Source organism: Brachyistius frenatus, unplaced genomic scaffold (assembly GCF_029030835.1).
Source record: "Brachyistius frenatus isolate BFR_SWC_R1_liver_20210118 unplaced genomic scaffold, ASM2903083v1 Contig_17, whole genome shotgun sequence".
In the NCBI taxonomy this organism is placed as follows: Eukaryota; Metazoa; Chordata; class Actinopteri; family Embiotocidae; genus Brachyistius; species Brachyistius frenatus.
Window position 1 is genome coordinate 5,705,661 of NW_027210616.1, and position 21,243 is coordinate 5,726,903.

The 21,243-nt window shown below is 41.6% G+C and overlaps 3 protein-coding genes across 6 annotated transcripts; 1 reads left to right on the forward strand and 2 right to left on the reverse strand.

Moving 5' to 3' along the window:
- Positions 1-2,587: 2,587 nt before the first annotated feature.
- On the reverse strand, positions 2,588-5,986 carry ran (RAN, member RAS oncogene family). Of its 4 annotated transcripts, none has more exons than XM_069694544.1 (7): positions 5,922-5,986; positions 4,888-4,946; positions 4,643-4,727; positions 3,735-3,860; positions 3,438-3,625; positions 3,141-3,311; positions 2,588-2,973 (listed from the first exon to the last, which is right to left on the reverse strand). In XM_069694544.1, the coding sequence occupies exons 2-7, from the start codon at positions 4,918-4,920 to the stop codon at positions 2,929-2,931; spliced, it is 648 nt and encodes a 215-aa protein (XP_069550645.1). In that variant the 5' UTR covers positions 4,921-4,946; positions 5,922-5,986; the 3' UTR covers positions 2,588-2,928. The 4 variants fall into 4 exon arrangements, with proteins under 4 accessions (XP_069550645.1, XP_069550647.1, XP_069550648.1 ...); XM_069694546.1 differs by lacking the exon at positions 5,922-5,986 and adding an exon at positions 5,851-5,872; XM_069694547.1 differs by lacking the exon at positions 5,922-5,986 and adding an exon at positions 5,186-5,209.
- Positions 5,987-7,063: 1,077 nt separating this feature from the next.
- On the reverse strand, positions 7,064-10,934 carry ndufs8b (NADH:ubiquinone oxidoreductase core subunit S8b). Its single transcript, XM_069694548.1, has 7 exons — positions 10,850-10,934; positions 9,946-9,994; positions 9,791-9,856; positions 9,577-9,666; positions 8,587-8,759; positions 8,232-8,360; positions 7,064-7,611 (listed from the first exon to the last, which is right to left on the reverse strand). The coding sequence occupies exons 2-7, from the start codon at positions 9,992-9,994 to the stop codon at positions 7,480-7,482; spliced, it is 639 nt and encodes a 212-aa protein (XP_069550649.1). The 5' UTR covers positions 10,850-10,934; the 3' UTR covers positions 7,064-7,479.
- Positions 10,935-11,683: 749 nt separating this feature from the next.
- Positions 11,684-21,237, forward strand: tbc1d10c (TBC1 domain family, member 10C). Its single transcript, XM_069694553.1, has 10 exons — positions 11,684-11,739; positions 12,086-12,226; positions 13,574-13,673; positions 14,271-14,378; positions 14,679-14,785; positions 15,039-15,153; positions 15,366-15,431; positions 15,651-15,840; positions 17,176-17,333; positions 18,158-21,237. Exons 2-10 carry the CDS (start codon positions 12,090-12,092, stop codon positions 21,119-21,121), a joined length of 3,945 nt encoding a protein of 1,314 aa, XP_069550654.1. The 5' UTR covers positions 11,684-11,739; positions 12,086-12,089; the 3' UTR covers positions 21,122-21,237.
- Positions 21,238-21,243: the final 6 nt, after the last annotated feature.

Consider the following 21,243-nt stretch of genomic DNA (forward strand, 5'->3'; position numbering starts at 1 on the left):
ATTTTTCACTGTTTGTTTCATTGCAGCCATTTGCTAAAATCAAAAAAGTTCATTTTATTTCTCATTAATGTACACTCAGCACCCCATCTTGACAGAAAAAAACAGAAATGTAGAAATTTGTGCAAATTTATTAAAAAAGAAAAACTGAAATATCACATGGTCATAAGTATTCAGACCCTTTGCTGTGACACTCATATTTAACTCACATGCTGTCCATTTCTTCTGATCCTCCTTGAGATGGTTCTACTCCTTCATTGGAGTCCAGCTGTGTTTAATTAAACTGATTGGACTTGATTAGGAAAGGCACACACCTGTCTATATAAAACCTTACAGCTCACAGTGCATGTCAGAGCAAATGAGAATCATGAGGTCGAAGGAACTGGCCAAGGAGCTCAGAGACAGAATTGTGGCAAGGCACAGATCTGGCCAAGGTTACAAAATAAGTTCTGCAGCACTCAAGGTTCCTAAGAGCACAGTGGCCTCCATAATCCTTAAATGGAAGAAGTTTGGGACAACCAGAACTCTTCCTAGACCTGGCCGTCCAGCCAAACTGAGCAATCGTGGGAGAAGAGCCTTGGTGAGAGAGGTAAAGAAGAACCCAAAGATCACTGTGGCTGAGCTCCAGAGATGCAGTAGAGAGATGGAAGAAAGTTCCACAAAGTCAACTATCACTGCAGCCCTCCACCAGTCGGGGCTTTATGGCAGAGTGGCCCGACAGAAGCCTCTCCTCAGTGCAAGACATATGAAAGCCCGCATAGAGTTTGCCAAAAAACACATGAAGGACTCCCAGACTATGAGAAATAAGATTCTCTGGTCTGATGAGACCAAGATTGAACTTTTTGGCGTTAATTCTAAGCGGTATGTGTGGAGAAAACCAGGCACTGCTCATCACCTGCCCAATACAATCCCAACAGTGAAACATGGTGGTGGTAGCTTCATGCTATGGGGGTGTTTTTCAGCTGCAGAGACAGGACGACTGGTTGCAATTGAAGGAAAGATGAATGCGGCCAAGTACAGAGATATCCTGGAAGAAAACCTCTTCCAGAGTGCTCTGGACCTCAGACTGGGCCGAAGGTTCACCTTCCAACAAGACAATGACCCTAAGCACACAGCTAAAATAACAAAGGAGTGGCTTCGGAACAACTCTGTGACCATTCTTGACTGGCCCAGCCAGAGCCCTGACATAAACCCAATTGAGCATCTCTGGAGAGACCTGAAAATGGCTGTCCACCAACGTTCACCATCCAACCTGACGGAACTGGAGAGGATCTGCAAGGAAGAATGGCAGAGGATCCCCAAATCCAGGTGTGAAAAGCTTGTTGCATCATTCCCAAGAAGACTCATGGCTGTACGAGCTCAAAAGGGTGCTTCTACTCAATACTGAGCAAAGGGTCTGAATACTTATGACCATGTGATATTTCAGTTTTTCTTTTTTAATAAATTTGCACAAATTTCTACATTTCTGTTTTTTTCTGTCAAGATGGGGTGCTGAGTGTACATTAATGAGAAATAAAATGAATATTTTTGATTTTAGCAAATGGCTGCAATGAAACAAACAGTGACAAATTTAAAGGGGTCTGAATACTTTCTGTACCCACTGTATATATATTAAGTAAAGGATCTAAATACTCCTTCCACCTCAGCAAACAACACATGGTAGCTTTCCTTTATGCCTGACTTTCATCAAGCACTCCCATACTTGAATAATACTGCTGGTTCCCCATTTTTCTGTCAGGTACTCTGTGGTCATGACCTCGTCCTTAATTTTTTTGTGTGTTTGGTCAGTGATTTTGGCAGAATGATGTACACTCAGCATTTCACTCTAGAGTGAACTTGAAACTTGCATTGCTCAAACACTGAGAAAAGACTTTCAGGGGTGCGAGAGACATTTTGTATCGAGTAAAGTTTTATAATGATTGCGGATTCATAGAACCAATTAATTTAACTTACAGAAAACCCATACCTGACACTTAAGTAAACCATCTTCAAACCTCGAGTCTTTCAGTGATAAAACCCTGCAGATGCCTGCTTTGCAAAGTTTGTAATCTTTCCAAGTAATATAAGGGCTACTAGTACTGATTTAACCTTGAGAGCAAGGGTCCATCATATAACCATCCTCTGCAGATTTGTTCACTCAATTACATGAAAAACATTCATCTTGATTTAATGTACCGAGGCTTCTAAACATCCCTTATGACTGACTCAATAGTGACTTGAATATTCAAGTTAAGTGACCCTGAAGACTTTCCCTTTTGTTTAGATTGTCGTATAAGTTTATAAAGACTTTTCCCCATGTTAAACATGTTACAGAAGTAAAGCATAATTATGAATAAAATTCACAACTTGTGAATTATATTTGATTACATCAGTGTAAGGGGTCCTAGTATTGTGCATCCGATCTCACCGTCGCAGTCATGCTTCCTCATAAAAATAACCATCATTAAAGATAACACTAGTGTTTTTTTCTACTTTAACAAGTGCAATTGTCTTTGATGAAGAGGCCTATTGGATGTTTTTTCAACTACTTAAGCATCACTATCACTTCAGAGACACTACCATCCCAGAAATTACAACAAACAAGGACATGTTATATTGAGAATGTTTTTATTCAAAGTTTATTCCCCTTAGTGCTTCCAGTACACCATACAACAGCATTATGTGAGCTGGGTAAGTGCAGCAGAGGGTGCTCGACGATGAAGATTAGCACGTTGCCATGCCAACAACAACACTAGGGTAGGTGTCTTATACAGTGAAATTAGAACCACAACTTTTCCACCAAGTTTTTTTTTTTTTTTCCGTAGTTTTAAAACAAACAAAAAAAGTTCAAAAATAAAAAAATCTGAAAAGGGATTTTACAGTAAAGGGGGCAAAACTCCAACAACTTCCTGTCCACAGTCGGGTGGGGGGGGGGGGTATCCAGGGAACAGGTTAGAGGTCATCTTCTTCATCTGGGAGTGCTGTTTGTGATGCAACCTGCAGAGTGGCAGATAAAAGGTTATTGTTCAGATTCAATAAAAAAAAAAAACCAGTTCCCTGCCAAGCTGCTGTTTGTATACTTAGCTCAGAAGAAGCTGCTGGACTGAAATTACAAACATGCAGTCCCCTAAACAAAGACGCTTGGTGTGTATGGTCATACTCACTTGAAGCTCTTCCTCGTACTTAGCGGCAAGGATCGGGTCCATCTGGACCTCTGGGGGAGCAAGGGCAGGCATGGCCACAAACTCCAGGTTGGGATCGCCAATCAACTTCCTTGCTAACCACAGGAAAGGCTTCTCAAAGTTGTAGTTACTCTTGGCAGAAATGTCATAGTACTGAGGACAGAGCAGATACAGAAGTTAGAAACAACAGCTCAGACCACAAACACACTCAAACGAGCACTTTTTTTTTTTTTTTTACAACTCGCGCAAAGTGGCATCATTTCTGTGAGCAGTTCTCACCTGCAGGTTCTTCTTGCGGTGAAACACGATGCTCTTGGCTTTGACTTTCCTATCTTTGATGTCCACCTTGTTGCCGCAAAGGACAATGGGAATGTTCTCACAGACACGGACCAGGTCACGATGCCAGTTGGGCACGTTCTTATAGGTGACTCGAGAGGTGACGTCAAACATGATGATAGCACACTGAGCTGTTGACAAAGCAGGAAACACAATATTCAGTATAAGGGAAGATTTAAATGTCTGGTAGCAGGGCAGACTGTAACAACCAGAGCAGCATGACGAGGATGTGAAGATCACCTTGAATGTAGTAGCCATCTCGCAGGCCTCCAAACTTCTCCTGACCAGCGGTGTCCCACACATTATACTTGATGGCTCCTCTGTTGGTATGGAACATCAGTGGGTGCACCTCCACTCCCAGGGTGGCTAAAATTACAAGCAAATACACAAAATGTGAAAACAGTGAAGAAGACCATTATCAAACAATCAATAAGTACAGCTAATATTTGAGACCGGGACCCACTGCCATTGACTCGGCATCCAAACTGAGGTTTCAACCTCAGCCCCTTTTCCCGCTCGTCTTTTTCTCGATCGTCTCTGGATGGTATCTGGGACCGTTTTTAGCCTCGCCTCAGTCAAGCGAGCTGAGCCGACACTAAAAAGGTGACGTGCCAACAAGCTTGCCCGGTGCACACTTGTGGAAATTTGTGTCCTTGTCCCGTCCCCGGAGGCAAGTTTGTCGCACACGCAGATCAATGTTTCTTCTGACATACCGTCTGTTTAATGAAGCCGGTCTCGTGTCAAACCCTGCTCTCCCACTGATGTGTTCCCACGACCCCCGCCGGCCAGAAAACACCGAAGTGGACGCATGTTCAGAACGAAGCTCGTCCCTGAGGTGTTGCCCTAATGCCACTTTAAGTCCCAAGAAGTGTCACAAAAGGCCAAAATTCCCTTTATCGTCAACTTTTGCATGCGGAAAATATCCCATTGCAGAAACGAAAGGCGATTTTGCTTTTTTTTTTTTTATAATTGCGACGCCTCTGCGGTTTCTCCGGACTCTTGAATCTGCAGCGGAAAAAATGAAATCCAGAGAAGTACCTCGACACCAAAAAGCAAGAAGTCGAGCCGATGTGCCGCTTCAGTCCTTTTTGTCTGCAACTCGTCTGTATGCCAGTGTGTCATTCGCGTCTCGACGAGGGAATACTCACCAACATATTTCTTCTCAAACTCTCCTGTAATATGCCGCTTCACGAAAGTCGTTTTCCCGGTGCCTCCATCTCCGACCAACACCAACTGCGAAGGAGGACACCGGTTAGTTCAGACTGGTTGGTACTGGTTCATCACACCGACTGTTAGCACAGCGAGCTTGAAGTAGTGCAAGCTTCATCCTTTTTTCTCCATCAAATAGGGGGGGTGGGGGGGGGGTTTACAGTTTATGTACGCAGTAACTTACCTTAAACACCGCCACCGGAACACACTGTGCCATTGAGTCCGCCGTGGTTGCGACTTTATCTGAGTTAAAACAAAAACAAGGCGGGAGGGTTTATTAGCACATTCCCCGTCGCCCTCGTCCACCGAGAGATAAGGCAACCAGCCGCGTTTTTAAGATAAGCGAGCGTCAGATGTGACGTTTTAAATAAACACAGTAACCCGAGTTCGCTATAAAATAAATAAATAAATAAAAAAAGGCTTATTTTTGTTGTTGTTGTGCGGTTTACTTTACGGCTGATGTGGCTCTTCCTCCTCGTTACCTAGAGACGACTACTTCTAGCACGTTCTATCCGAGCTAACGTCCCGGCAGCTGCCGTTGGGGCGTTTTGTTTCATCTTCGTCGCGTGTCAAAACAAAACAAAAACAAAATAAAAAATGCACAACGCTTTCACTTCACTCTCGACTTTTTTTTTGGAGCTGAGCGCTAAAAAAAAAAAAATGTCGCCACCGAAACCTCCCGCTTTCGAGCCCAGATCGGCTAACCGGCTAAGAAGCTAGCTGGCGTCAGTTTGAGTGCGCCACACGTCGCGCGACCGCACTTTTTTTTTTTTTTTTTTTTTCTCGTTCGACTGGAAACAAAACGAGACTCGAAAGGAGCATCTAACTGCGTCTCACGCTCAAACCGACCGTTTAAACAGCAACAACAACAAAAACAACAACATCCGAGTTCTCTTTACGCACCAGAGCGCGCACACGTAAATATAAAAGCGGCACTTGAGGAACAAAGCGGCGAAATGAGGGCGAGCTAACGCGGCATGGAAGCCATTCTTTCCGTCGAGCTAACGGCTAAAGTTAGCCGCGAGTTAGCACCTGAAAACCAGCGGCCTCGTCTCGTTCTTCACGTGGCTGCGACGAAAACGACAACTTTTTAAAAAATCCCCTCCCCACCCCGTTGTTTGCTTCTTCTGTTGTTGTTTTTTTGTACCTGACTTTCACAACTAATACACGTAAGACTTGAGGATGGCCCGCAATGGGAGAAGAAGACCAGCGACTCACCGGTGCTACTGCGATGAAGAGAAAGAAGTAAATGGCTGCGTTCGCGGGAGATTCAGCGTGGAGTGTGTGTCAGCTTCCGCCCTTATCACGTGACCCGCACAGCGGTTAAAAAACGCATCTGCCCTGAACCGCCGGGCATCCGACCGACCATGATTCAGCAGTCGTATTCAGCGTTCACGTAAATGTGCTTTCAAGAAAGACACTTGCGCTTGAAAATCGCCCAGTAAATATGACCGGCTTCGGCCAATGTTAAGGCTGGTGGACGTTTCATTTTATACCATAGACTCCCCATGTTTTTATAAGGATGTCATGACAACTGGGGGGGCAGGGGGGGGCATTTCAGGACTTGTTAATTTATTTCAAAACAATGGAACACATTCTGTAACAAACTATTACATCCATTATTGATTAACATGCTGATTACTTTTATTTATAAATAGTTGCATGTTTGATCTACCAGATCAGAAAATGGTGGAAACGCTCATCATAGTTTGCCAAAAACTGATAGCTTCATCCAATCAACTACCCGAAGCTGATTAGTTTATTGTCATAAAAGAGAAGAGAAAAGCAGTAAAGTTGAATCATTTTCTTGGTTTGTTCTACAAACGGTGAACCTTGATGTGATTTCATCCAAACTCCTGCTTTGTCCCTCAATAATTTTGGTCATTGCGAATTTGCTCATCTTTACACGACTGCTCTTCCCCTAACTTTGCACACTTGTATGACCTGTGTATAATATGTTACCTATGTTTATATTATAATTATAGTGTATTCTATCAAGTATGTTATTTATATTGTATAGTCTATATATATGTAAACAGAACTATACTAATACATACTTGTTTTATTGTGTTGCTGTATATTTGCTGTGTATTGACTGCTCCAGTGCAGTGCCTAGATAACTTGCTGTTACAACATAATTATTTCCACAATTATTGATCCCAAATTTCACAACTTTGGGATCAAAACAGAGTACATCTATCCATCTGTATGTAACAAAGAAAAGCAGAAAATCGCTGCACTTTTAACACCAGATCCAGAGGCTGTACTTTTAGTTTTGATGAATCAATTCAATATTTAACTGAATACCAAATTATTGCCAGTAACAATACTGTTGATTTTCCATCCAATTATTCAACTCATTGTTTCAACACCTGCTTTAATGCAACAGAACAAATGAACAGGTTTAAAGTAGGATTTGTCTTAAATACTCCCAGAAAAAATATTACATTTTTATAGTCTTTCAGAGGTTTCCTAGCTGTGAAATCAGATACAACAAGCTTTAATGTGCTGCAGAAAAAAGTCTGTCAGACTGTGTGCATAGACTGTGCAAATTCAGCATCAAAAAGTACAATTTCACATCATTACAACACAAGACATATAATTTGTGCGTGTTTATATTTTTCCTTAAGTGTTGTCGACAGATTGTGAGGCTGCAAGGCTTCACTGCACATTTATTACCTCATAGCTACAGCTTTAAACCTACAAGTAATCTCTTTAATGCATATTGGGATGACAAAATGTATTCTTTTCCTGGATGACAGACACAACAGTCAGTCTATCTGTACAGGTAGTCTGCCTGTATGTTGGCTGCTATCTCAGCCTCCCATCTGTCTCCATTGTTGAGCAGTTTTTCCTTGTTGTACAGCAGTTCCTCGTGGGTCTCCGTGGAGAACTCAAAGTTTGGACCCTGACAGAGGGATGGAGGGAGAAAGCAGACATTGAAAGAAATGATCCACAATGCATGATTCAGCATACAGTGATGATACAATAATTTAACCTCGATTCACACAGTTAAGTTCTTCGAGTTAAGCTTTGAACCTGTATCAAACAAACTAAGTGCCCTTATGTCTAAAAAATACAATAGCCACAGTCGAAAGTGTGGTGACAACACGAGGAATTAATTCTGTTGCTTTTATGGGTGGATAGCGGTGCACAAAAAGATAGAAGTTGCTGTCTAAAGAATTAAAGAGAGAGCATGAAAGTGAGGTCTAAACTTGCCTGTTTTTACCCTTCAAGACAAATGACTCATCGTTATTTGAATTGAGGGGTTGTCTGTTTTGAAAAGTTTAAAGTTTCTGCAGTAGGAAAAGATTCTGTTAAAAGATGAAGCACTTTGTTTGAAGCATTGCAGGCATTGATTGTTGTTTGCTTGGCATCCACTGCACTGAACTACCACCAGACATGTAAGTTTGAAAGTGATCTCATTTGCCAAAAATTCCTCTCGCACAAAAGACGTGACAGAAATATAGATGTTTGTTTGGCTCTGTCAAGCTTTCCATTCAGTAGACAATGTACACGTTTTCCTACCTCGACGATGGCATCGACAGGGCAGGCCTCCTGGCAGAAACCACAGTAGATGCACTTGGTCATGTCGATGTCGTAGCGTGTAGTTCTCCTGCTGCCATCAGCTCGGGTCTCGGCTTCAATAGTGATGGCCTGAGCTCAACATAATGAGGACAGGGAAGAAACAAAACCAAGCGTGCAACATTTGTTGAGTTTGCTGTTGTGGTTTATCGACATTTTCCAACAATGAACAATGATAAATTCTTTGCTTTAATTAAAAAAAACAGCACCAACAAGTTCTCCATACATTCTTCGTGGCATCCATCACATAACACATCTCTATCTTTGTCACAGGAACCGTGTGTGTGCTTGTGTTCACCTGAGCAGGGCAGATGGCCTCACACAGCTTACAAGCGATGCAGCGCTCCTCTCCATTCGGGTAGCGGCGGAGGGCATGCTCGCCGCGGAAGCGAGGTGACAGAGGGCCTTTCTCAAATGGGTAGTTGATGGTGGCAGGTTCACGGAACAGGTAACTCATGGTCATCGCCAAACCTGCAGGCCGGTGTCGCCAAAGAATCAAAAGAGTGCAATGACGGATTTATGGAACTATGGGGGTGTTAGTATCGTGTCTACAGTAGTTTTTCATTTCAAGAAATCCCATTAGAAGACCTAAATCACCAATATGCGAGGCCATCATTCAATACTTTCCAACCTTACTGACCTGGCTGTGGCACACAGCCACTCCCCACATGTTTGCAAGAGTTAAATACGTTGTTTTATTTTGAAAAAAAAAAAAAAAAAGCCATATGTTTTTAAGGTACGATACTGTAAGTCTTACTGTAGGACTTGACTGTAACTTCCTTGCCATTCAGTAGTTGTATGTGATTTGATTTCCTCTCTCTCATTAAGTCAAATAAATTAAAAGCTGCAAATTAATATGCATTTGGTATAGTAGTGCATATAAACTGCTAGTGTGTGAGGAATTGACACAAGGATCACCTCACCCAGTGCAAACAACAGTTTAGCTCAGTTATTTGTGTTAAATAGTTTCAGGTCTACTATTTGGCCCAGGGCAATACGCTACACCAGACTTTGGCTGTTTAGGAAATACTTGTTAGTCATTTAAATCCATTGTTGGTCTTTTCATGACATATGTTATGCTAATACCTTAAAAGAAAAAAATGTCACTTGTTATGTGGTTGTTCAATCAGTGTTGATGGAGTCAACTGAACCAATACATTCCTGTCTTTTGACGCATACGGTGGATCTACCGGCTAATTGAGCTGTCTGGACAGCCGGGAGACAATATCCCTCTAACTCTAATCACGGTGACCAAGGCTATAAGCACAGAAAACAAATTTAATGTGACCTCTGAAGAGCTCAGTCCAGAGGAGGGTGGTAGCAGCCCGGTCAGTGATGGATCTCAGGTCTGTTGGCAGCTCCTGAGCATTTACATACTCTGCCAGCAGGATAAAGGAAGACAGGTGTGAGGTTAGATCCTTTTAAACATCTATTACATGTGGTCGCTGCACTGAAAATGCCACAGCCCTGTATGAACAGCTTTGGTGTGTAGCAGTACTTACTGTAGCCCTCTCTCTGCACACTGACGCTGAATGACCGCAGGGCACTGGGGCCATATCCAAACGCGCCTGCAGTGACGCATACAAATGTGACGTGAACACGCCTGACTTTAAGCAAGTGGATATATTTAACGTGTCAATCACACTTGCTTCTGTACCTTGCTTTGAGTAGCAGTGGATAAGACGCAGATTCAGAGCAGAAGACATCTGAAATAGTTGAGACTCGTTAGAAGAACTAAAATACACACATTAGACAAAAGGAAACCTCCATTGTTGCAAACAATTAAAAAAAACAAACGCTAAGGTTAAAACAAAGAGAGGAGGGAGGGAGGGAGAGAGAGAGAGAGACTGCCAGTTGAGCACGGCCATCCTGTAATCTGGCGCCCCAAATCCCCACTGTTACGTCAGCGATTTGTGACGTTCACGAGGAGCCAGCAGAATGGGAAGAAGAGAAATGCAAACTATTTTCTGTGATTCAGGAGCCTTCACGGACTGTCAGCCGTGATGGTCAGCCGCAGTCTCAGACCAGCGTTCACCTTGTAACTTTCTCACGTGGGCAGAAAACTTGAACGGCTGAATTAGCTATTTTTTAAATTACGTCAAATATTAGTTGGGCGTTTGTTAACAAAAAAAAAGTACCAAAACAATCTACAGCTAACTTCACTCGATTTGCGTTAATGTAATAATAAACCGACCACGATACAAATTTTGGAGCCAGTTTTGTTGACACTTGAGCAATCTTTTCGGACACGTTGAATTAGGCGGGTAATATGAGGTTTGTACGATAGACATAAACGCGTCCTTCAAAGACTGTTTTTTTTTTTAACTTATATTTCTCTAATTGTATTAATTTATTCAGAAGGCGCATTTACGTCATACCAAATTCCGGATTCCTAATACTATGCTTAGCAATTTACCAGTTATAAGAGAAGGTTAATTAGGGTCATGTGGCAAACTACGGATAACAACACAATAAACTCAACGTGGTCCGTATTTCTGACGCCTCAAATAATCACCAGCAGGAAACAGTTCACCTTTATAATAATATTTAACGGGACTTACCGCTGACACAAATTTTAGATGATCAACAACACGCTGCAGACCCTGAACTGCGCAATTGTATTTACGCTGCGTTCAAGGGCTCCTCGTTAATTTCCCAATTCACTCTCAGCTAGAGAAAAGTGGTGTACCAAAACTGCCAAAATAAAAAAGAAGAATAAAAAAAAAAACAATACGTCATTCAATAAATTAATTAATATGGCATTAAATTCATCAAAAATAATAGGCCGATGTAGATTAATTAATTGATCAAATGTGACATAAACTGATATTTCTATCTTAAATTCCTTCTGTATTATCATTTATCATGATCAATTCTCTTATTTATTTAAATTCCCATTTCATTTTCCATGTATTAAATCTAGATGGTAACCTATTATTTTACCTCTGCATTTTCACCACTTACTTATTTCTGACCAGAGGTATCCATCGCTATAGTGAGTCTAAGAATTAGCGTTGGGTTTTTGTAATTGCAATATTTCCTGCAATCTACAAAAGCAGCATACATATTTGAACAAGAGGATGACTTTTAAAGGGCAGAGAAGGCCAAATTATACATTTATCACGTCATGTTTGGTGAATCATACTTGAGTAACTGAGTATCACTTACATGACAGCCAAAAAAAAAAAAAAACTGTACTCCATAGATGATTCATTTTACTGCTACAAATATCCACATTGTTTGCCAGAGGGAAGTTGATGTAAGGGATGTCATGCATTTGTAATAGTGAGCGATAGAGGCAGTGGGAGCGAGCGAGCGAGATAGGAGGGTGGGTGTAAACAAGTGAGAGAGCAAATGAGTGAGCGAGAGAGGAAGTTTGTCTTCCTCTTCCATCAGTGGAGGATCTCGCGCTTTACCAACCGACAGATCAAATATGACGGAAATGTAAAAGGTATTCATTTAATTTAATTCATTAATTCATTTAAATGCATATTTTAAGAGTTTTAACAAGTGTGGTGATTGTGGTCGACTGTCAGGAAGATTACTTACGTTACACTAACGCTAAAAACTGAGCCAGCAGAAGTAAAAACCATGACGGACAGAGGAGAGGTGGTAATACGTGCATAGAACAGTTTGCATACAACCATAAATACTATTTTGGGATGGGGTGATTGTATTGAATAACTTTGGTATTTAAGTTTTTACACATCTCTGACACGCAGCGACATTAGCTTCGCATAACTATCATCATTTAGTGCACAATTACCGAATAATCAGAGCCTCGTCTTCTCTCTCAGTAAGATGTTGAACCCATCGAGTGGAACCCAGAAAAACCTCAGTGAGGAGGACAGCTCTGGATCTGACTCGGGGTCGGAGGTCAGTCTGGAACCTGAGACAGACCGGTTTGGATTCATTCTCACCAACGGATCCACAGCCGGGTAAGCACAGTGTTACTGTGTTGTCACGAAGTTTGTCACGGTTTTTAAAACCAGGTATACAACACATGTGTTTTCACTCTCTTATGAAAGAGGGATCTTAAGTTATTTATGTTTTGTTGCGATCACTTAAAACAGAAATCTCAGGGATTTTATACACTTTAGGTCCTCATCAGACAGATATAAAAAAAAAATTCAAAACTCAAAAGAAATACAATTAATCCAGAGTGAAGCCTTAACATGTTGGTCCAACACCAAAAATAATGTAATAAATCTGCCAAAAGTTCCATTTCAAATTATATTTAGAGCTGATGCACAATCTTGTTCTTTAAAAATGTTTGATCTTATATTTAAATATATCTGATTGGTAAGGTTTTCACTGGCTCTTAAACCATAATAATAGTAATAGATCAAATATTGTATGTTTTTACCACTCTGATCGGACAATTTAACGATCATTATTAATTTACTGTGTAAATATTGTGGCCGTCTATGGGGCTGTTACTACTATTCTAATAATTCATCATTATGGAGTTGTTTCTGTCGATACCTGAAGAGCTGATTCAAAACCAACTTCTTTCCCTAAGAGCTTAGAAACTACCCAATAAGTAGAGTCCTGGTAAACTGAATGTTTCTTAGAAGGGGCTGAAACAAAAAACAAAGTTTTCTGTCCTGACAAGACCAGGAAGTTCAAAACAAATCATGTATCTGAAGACCAGGATTTTAATCCAACAATTTTATGAGAAAAGAACAGTTTCTGCATCTGAGACACAGATACAACTGGGCAGAAAAAACCCCTACATTAGTCCAATTAATACATGCAGTATAAAGACAATTAGTAAACGGGTTTTAATGGTAAAGCTGCAGCTACCACACTATTTCTTTGATAATATAAACACTCAGTTTAAATGTAGAGCACGGGCCAAATGGCAGCAACAATGTTTCTGGTAAACACAGAAAGTAAAATTCACACTTCACTGTATTAATGAGTAAGTTTGAAAGAGAAGACAGTTTTGAACAAACTGCTACCTGTCATCTTCACTTTCCCCATTGATAACATCCTGACCTGTTGCCACGGAGACATCGCACCGCTAACGTGTGGTTTTCCTGTTTCCTGTCTTGTTTTTCAGAGCAAAGTGTTTCTGTAATGACAACACACAAAAAGTACATGCAGCAACACTTCACATCGACTTCAAGTTCTCCAATGAAATGATTTTAGTTTTAAGTTTTAGGAGCCTTGTTGTTTTATGGTAAACGGATGAAAAACATAAAATGTGTTTCACTGTTCTATGTAGTTGTCTTTACGTTCTGGAGTACTTACCAGTTGGTTTGTGTGTTGCATTGTGTCAGGAGTGTAGGTCCATCCCCTGAACTGGTCAGGCAGAGGGAGGCCAAGTGGATAAACATCATTGGGCAATGGGATCGCATCTTGTTAAAGAAGAGCAGTAAGGTGTGTCCCATCTACAGCATGTAAAGTCATTGAATGTAACAGAAATCAACTCCTAAACTGAGTGAGGGATGATAGACCTTTTACATGACAGATATTTTGACATCAGAGAAAGCACAGTAAGCAATACAAATAATGATGAGTTCCATTTAGTTCAGGTTCCTGGTATGATGCATGCAGACCCTCTGGTTTACTGGGACACTGAAGCTAAACTGAACCATTGTTAATGTGGTTAGAACCACCTGTGCTTTTTCTATTATAAGTCTGCTGTGATACAGGCCTATTCACATTCATGCTGACAACAAAGGAAATACAGAATCACAAGTGTGTTGTCTTTTTAAAAAATATTTTTACCTGTTTTATCAATACTGTCGTCGTGTGTCCTTTGGGGATTTCTTTTCTCATCCTATTCATATTATATTAACTGCCTGATTTTTTTTCTGCTTCAGTCTCAGCATGTTTTAATCCTGGTTCTTCCATGTAAAGCGCTTTGTTACTTTGCTTTGAAAGGTGCTGCATTCACACAGTAGAGTGTATTGTTATTATTATTTGTTTATGACTGCTCTGATTTGATCCTGGCTCTCTGCAACATCTCCTCAGGTCAAAGGGCAGTGTCAGAAAGGAATACCTGCCTCGCTCAAAGCCAAGTGCTGGCCTCTGCTGTGTGGAGCCACTGACAAGATGAAACTGAATGAAAACCTCTACCAGGTCGGGAAACTAAACTTTCACTGTGGTAAATGCTTTGTAATAAAAAGCAACAACCATGGGTCCTCAAAGAAAGTTCAGTAACCTCAGTGCAAAGGATGCAGAGTAATTAGTGCTGAAACGATTAATGTGAATTATTGATTTGCCTTTTTCAGTTGATGTCAGTGTCGAATATATTACGATATTGTGGAGTGTGGGATCTTGTGATCAATATTTTCTCACTTTTTAGAGACTAAATAATAAATAAATTATAATTACACCCAATACAGCACTATGTTACGCTTAATAAAAGTTTTGTGTTAGTCTCTGGACTCGCAGCTGGCTCTGCAGAGCTGGGTGGATGTGATCGAGAGAGACCTGGACCGACAGTTCCCTTTCCATGAGATGTTTCTTTCCAAGGACGGACACGGGTAGGCAAGGCCTCTTCTTCTGTTTGTTTCTTTTGACAAGGTGTCATACAGTTTCTTTACTCTTTAGTAAACCTTAGGTGCTATGGTGGATTTAAAGGTATTTACTCAGTAGGACATGATTGTAGACAGTCATGGAACATGTCTACAGTTTCATTAAATTTACCTAATATATTTTTCATCTCAACATTAACATGAGATTTAAACTTCTGGTATGTGTGTGACTAATTATAGTGGTATGTGCTTGTGTGTGCAGGCAGCGCGGTTTGTTCCGGGTGTTGAAAGCGTACACTCAGTACCAACCAGAAGAGGGTTACTGCCAGGCCCAGGGGCCGGTGGCTGCGGTGCTGCTGATGAACATGCCTGCTGAGGTAGCACACAATAACACAGTTTACACCTCGACCTTTTCAGACGCTCAATCTGTAACTGTTAAAATACTGTTTATTTGGCTTTCTGTGACCTACACACTGTTCCAGAGGCATAACAACTGGTAGATATACAACCCGGACAAAATATATAGATAAATGTCAATAAACCTGAGCCTAACATGGTACCTAATGTTCACCTTGTTTAACCCTGGCAGGAGGCCTTCTGGTGTCTGGTCCAGATCAGTGAGCAGTACCTGCCTGGATATTACAGCCCTCTGCTGGTGAGGACCCACTCCCTCCCACACATGTACCTGACAACATATTACCCTATCACACACTGATAATTTACATTCAGGCCAGTAAACCGAATTTCAAGGCAGATTTTTGTAAGCTCGTGCTTTGAATTGACCCCAGAGATTGACTTAAGCAGTGCTGAATCATGTAAATACACTGTAGGCAGAGGGGCTGTCTGTCTGAGCCTGGAGTTGTGTGTTGTGCAGGAGGGAGTCCTGTTTGACGCGGCCATGCTAACCTGGGTTTTGAAAAAGACGTGTCCAGCTGTGCACAAACACCTGCAGCAGCACGGAGTGGAGCCGCTCATGTTCGCCACCGATTGGCTGATGTGTCTGTTCACACGCCACCTGCCATTCAACACACTGCTGCGGGTCTGGGATCTCTTCTTCTGCTATGGTATGTCTTCTTCTCTGTATGCTGGTCTCCTGGGGGTAAATAAACTGATCATATTCCTAAAACTGAAGTTACAGTAATAATTTCTACATCATAATGCTGTTCTAGTACACAGTATATTCTAATATAAAATCTGGGGAAGTAGCAGCAGTTAAAAAAGAAGGGCAGAATTATTTCATGTAATCTGACTAAGAAGAGATTTATAATGCTGAATTTTGCTAAAATGTTAATATTTTGTCCTGTTTATTTGCTTTATTTGTCATATTGTGATTAATATTATTATTAGCTCATGTATTACTTCCTATATTACAGCTCACACCTTTCAGTAGATGAATAAATTAACAGCCTGCCATTTACAGAACAATCTGCAAAATAAAAACTAGATTGACTTTGTAATTATAGAACACATTATATGATAGAGCTGGGAGATAAAAAAAAAATACTATTTTCAGTTACAATTTTGGTTTCCAGGAGTTCTGAAAACAAGATAATCGAGATAAAATAGTTATTGAGCTGCCTTCCGATTTGCAATGATGCTTTTGTTTTGTCTTGCTTTATGAACCCAGCATACACATCCCTTAGAGCGGTGTGCTTTCATCTCTACCGAAAACATCTCACTCGCTATGATATTTATATATTATTTATGTATCTTATTCTCATTCATTTTTTTTCTTTATTCTCAGTTGAATTATATTTAAAGTTCTCGGAAATTCACTGTTCCACTGAGAATATTTTTTTTAAATAAAATTTGTGTTTCCAAAGTGATTTGTAATCATTAAATAATGGTCATCTTAATATTGATAAAAGTAATCAGGATTATGATTTTTGACATAACTGAGAAGCCCAACAACATGGCATGTCCAAATGCTTCTGGTCTGGAGCATTTTAGTTCTAAATAAGAAAGTGTATAGAGCATATAATGTTATTTTAGATAACTTTATTTACAACTTTGTGGCAACAGTTTGGGGAAGCTCCTTTCCTGTTTCAACATGACAGTGTCCCTGTGCACAAAGTCAGGTCCATTACAATATTGAGTTTAGCGAGGAGGAATTTGATTGGCCCTGACCTCCGACTTTGAACTGTACGTAGAAGGTAATATTGCAGCATATTAATGCCCATTGTTGTGGAACTAGATAGTCATCACAAACAGGTGCATTGTTTAGATGTCCACATACTTCAGGTGTTTATTCACATACTTTATACTTCGCAATGTATTGCAGCTTATTGCACCAACTGCTATCATTTCTACCTGATATGTAGTCGCATCGTCAGCAGCTCCTTCCTCCCTCTCTGTGTCCCACACCTCCACCCTCAACCCTACTCTTCTCTACTGCACAGGGGTGCGGATGCTCCTCCAGGTCGCGGTGGTGCTGGTGCGTCGGGTGCTGGGTCGAGCCGAGCAGAGGAAGCTGTGTCAGGGCCAGATGGAGACTCTAGAGAAGTTGAGGGGCGTCAGGGAGCAGGTCCTAGAGGAAGACGACGCCTTCATCGCAGAGGTAAGGCTGACAAAACATGACTCGTGTCGAGGGAGGTGGCCACTGTGACAGTCTGGAGGCAGTTAGTTCAAGACAAACAGCTTTTAAATGCTACTGAGAGAATAAATTAAACTGAAAAAACATGACCACATCTAGCATGAAAATACTTCAAAACCAATTTTTCTTCAAAAAGATGGCTACACGCTGAAAAAAAGGCTATATTATTAACTTTTTTATTTTAATTTTAAGAATGTACTAGTCTGCCAATACTGTATAAATATATATCCAAACAGCACAATTTGGTTGTTTATTGAGGCCAAACAGTCTGTTTATCGAAAGGTGCACAATAAAAAAAAAAAATTAAAAAAATTATAAATGAGTGACGAAACCTAACAGATGTAGATGCTTCTGTAAGGGAAGGACACCATTTTCTGTCAAATTGTAAGTCCTATTTTCCCTTTCAAGAGAACCGCTACTGCAAATCATGACTAGATTATTCTCTTCCATCACTTTTATCCTGTAGTGAAACATTTCTATTGTGATTGGAGAGGTCTCTTCTGGGATGACAGAGCACAGGAGGTCACAGAGTGGTTTGGGGACAATGAAAACTTTGCACTCACCTGAGATTCAGAGAAAAATTAGGTAGATAGCACGCTCCATCACCAACATCAAAACGCTGAATGGAGTATCATTTGGAAAAAGGTGTTTAGTCCATCCAACAACAGTAAATATATGCCAGAAAACTCACTTAGACACCGTGTTCATTTTCCCTTAAATTTGTAAAACCGGAATTCTTGAAATTTCAGTAAAACAAAAGTGACCAGAGTTTTTCTTTCCTGTTTCAGGTGTGTGCGGTGCCACTATCAGCCAGAGATCTGGAGAAGCAGACGGAAAAAGAGTTAGAAAAGTGGAGGAAAGCCAGACCCTCGTCCACCTTTGACCCTAGAGGTCGTTGCCAAGGATACCGTATGGCGTGGGCGAGAGCTCGACAGACCGAAGAAGAAAAGAACAGGAGAGAAAGGGAGAAGGGGAACCTGTCAGTCCCTCTTTCTCGCTCGGCCTCCACTCTGTCGCTGTCTCCTGCCTTTCCTCACAAGAGGTGGAGGAAAGGAGGAAAAGTCAACGCAGGCGAACGGGAGGGAAATAACCGAGTTGTGAGGCATTGTTCGATGGGAGCAAAGGAAGATTTGAGGAGCTGGACTGGTTTACAGTTTAAGAAGGTGCAGGGTGTTCAGGAGGAGGAGGACATTGTTTCAGAGGGACACAAAATACAGAGTGGGTCAAAACAAACAGGACAAACTGAACTGAAGGGACTTTTGCAGAAACCTAAAATCCCAAACCTACCAACAGAAGAAGAGACAGTAATCGTAAAAGAACAGATACAAAGAGTGGAAACAAAAATCACTGATAGTGAGGAAAGCAAACTCAAAGAGACAGAAGAAAGCAAAGTGCTTTCAGACCAGAAAGAAGATATAAATTCGTGTCCAGCTAAAAATCAAACTGATGAAAATATTCTCCAACCAGCAGACAAAACATTTCACAATAAGCAGGTGGAAAAACTGAACAGTGTGAGCCCATCACAAGCACTGGAGGAACAAAGTCACAAAAGCAAGGACCAGGAAACTGAGGTTAACGAAACAACTGAAGAGACAGCGAAACATGCAGCAGGAAATGAAAATAGAGCTGCTGCGGAAGACAACCGCACCCAGACACCAAGAGAAGCCGAAGCACACACAAACACAGAGGTGGAGACGCAAGTAAGTGCAGACTCATGTGAGGACATGACGACACAGGCTGACATGAAACATGAGGAGAGCACAGAAAGTGAAAATGTGCAACAAATGCAGGTGAGCACTGACCCAGAAGTCTCAGAGACAAGAAGTGAGACAAGTCTGGACTCAGAGACAGACAAAGATGTTGAAGCTTCAGTTGACAAAGACCAAGATCCTCCAAAAGAGACTGAAACACAACAGAAAGAGGAAGACGTGATCACGGAGACAGGCAGAGATGTTGAAGCTTCAGTTGACAAAGACCAAGATCCTCCAAAAGAGACTGAAACACCACAGAAAGAGGAAGACGTGATCACGGAGACAGGCAGAGATGTTGAAGCTTCAGTTGACAAAGACCAAGATCCTCCAAAAGAGACTGAAACACCACAGAAAGAGGAAGACGTGATCACGGAGACAGGCAGAGATGTTGAAGCTTCAGTTGACAAAGACCAAGATCCTCCAAAAGAGACTGAAACACCACAGAAAGAGGAAGACGTGATCACGGAGACAGACAGAGATGTTGAAGCTTCAGTTGACAAAGACCAAGATCCTCCAAAAGAGACTGAAACACAACAGAAAGAGGAAGAAGTGGTCTCAGAGACAGACAGAGGTGCATTTGAAGTAAAATACCTCAGGTATGAGTCATTAGTCGAAACAGAAGAAGAGTCCCACACCCAAACAAAGACAGAAACTGCTTTACTGGCTCCGACTCAAGAAAAGGCAGAGGAACGTGCAGCTACACAGGACAAACTGGAGACTGAAACAGTACAAACAGATTCAGAGAAACACACAGATTCAGACAGAGAGACACCGACAGAAGAGGAAACATTAATACTGTCTTCACCTGAATGCGTCCAACAAATAGAAAGCACTGGCTTCGTAGCTGATACAGAGACTGAAGCTGAAAAACCAAAACACACAATGAAGGATTCAAATGAAGCAACAGCATCTGAACCTACGCAGGAAAAAGAAGAAATAGTTTTGACAGTGCACTCTGAAGCGCAGGGTGACAGTGACACATGCACCCGTGATCAAACAAATGCCGATGAAAAACCAGCAGACACTCACATGAATGAGGAGACGGCAGACAAGGAAGAGGCTTCCACACTGAATCCTACCACTGAGCCTGATGGGAAGAGTTTGGTAGAAACAGGTGACTTTGAGACGCAAGGATTCGAACAACCAATGAGCCACGCGACTATGGGTTCTGTAAAGGAGGAAGAAAGCAAAGAAAATGTTCAAGAAAACCCAGCAGGCGAGGACAATGTCCCCACCTCTACTCAACCAACAGAGGATCCGCTTACTGACAGCAGCCCACAAGTCCAAGACAAAGATTCTGGGCCGCCTGAGCCCCTGGTACAAACCTCTGGACATTGCAGCAGCCTGTCTTCAGGTGATTTCTGTGTCCGCAGGTCATCCAGCTCGCAGGGGTCCAGATTAACGCGTAAGCTTTCCGAAGATCTGTTCACCACCCCGCAGAAAACCAGCCAATCACCGTTGACCCCAGAAGTCAAACACACGGAGTCGCAATGCAATCCTGGAGCTGAAAACCCGACACAAACTGCTCCTGATGTGACGCTTTCTGCAAAAGTGACAAAGGATGCTGCCGCTCAGCAGCCACAGCCTGACACACCAAAACGTTTTGGTCTCTTCCGCAGACTGAGAGGAGAGCAGAACAAAAACACAAAGGCAAAAGGAACACCCAAAATGCAAGTGCCGAAAATCTTGATTCAAGACTTCAGCGATGGGACGGGGACCGGGAAACTGGTTGAGGAAGAGGTGGAAGAGAAACTGAGCTCCAGGGAGAGGAGGAGGAAGCGGAGAGAGCGAGAGAGAAAGGAGAAGGAAGAGGAGAGGTTGAAAAAGAAAAGAGAGAAAGAGCTGGAGAAGGAGAGGGAGCGAGAGAGGAGGAAACCGCAGACGAGGGGGAAAAATGTTCAAGTGCAAAAAGAGAAGGGAAGCAATGACGTCACTCGCCCTGCAAAGACTGGCTCACAGACACTCAGATATTCTGCTTCTTGTGCTGAATCATATTTCTGACAGAAAAATCTTTATCTGATTTCAAATCTTGTGTCATTGTTTTCTGTTGAGCTAAACATTGGTTAATGTGCCCTCCTCCTAAATCTTTGTCATACTTGAACCTTTTTACATGTAAATAAATA

What these genes read in the sequence shown, in the direction of transcription:
- tbc1d10c (XM_069694553.1), top strand. Translation starts at nt 12,090, where the DNA reads ATGTTGAACCCATCGAGTGGAACCCAGAAAAACCTCAGTGAGGAGGAC. An exon ending in ACCAACGGATCCACAGCCGG is followed by an intron (nt 12,227 to 13,573) that starts GTAAGCACAGTG and finishes GCATTGTGTCAG; the next exon opens with GAGTGTAGGTCCATCCCCTG. An exon ending in ACGACGCCTTCATCGCAGAG is followed by an intron (nt 17,334 to 18,157) that starts GTAAGGCTGACA and finishes TTCCTGTTTCAG; the next exon opens with GTGTGTGCGGTGCCACTATC.
- ndufs8b (XM_069694548.1), bottom strand. Translation starts at nt 9,994, where the DNA reads ATGTCTTCTGCTCTGAATCTGCGTCTTATCCACTGCTACTCAAAGCAA. An exon ending in CTGGACTGAGCTCTTCAGAG is followed by an intron (nt 8,760 to 9,576) that starts GTCACATTAAAT and finishes ACCGGCCTGCAG; the next exon opens with GTTTGGCGATGACCATGAGT. An exon ending in AGGCCATCTGCCCTGCTCAG is followed by an intron (nt 8,361 to 8,586) that starts GTGAACACAAGC and finishes TGTTGAGCTCAG; the next exon opens with GCCATCACTATTGAAGCCGA.
- ran (XM_069694544.1), bottom strand. Translation starts at nt 4,920, where the DNA reads ATGGCACAGTGTGTTCCGGTGGCGGTGTTTAAG. An exon ending in GTTTGAGAAGAAATATGTTG is followed by an intron (nt 3,861 to 4,642) that starts GTGAGTATTCCC and finishes TTGTAATTTTAG; the next exon opens with CCACCCTGGGAGTGGAGGTG. An exon ending in AGATGGCTACTACATTCAAG is followed by an intron (nt 3,626 to 3,734) that starts GTGATCTTCACA and finishes CTTTGTCAACAG; the next exon opens with CTCAGTGTGCTATCATCATG.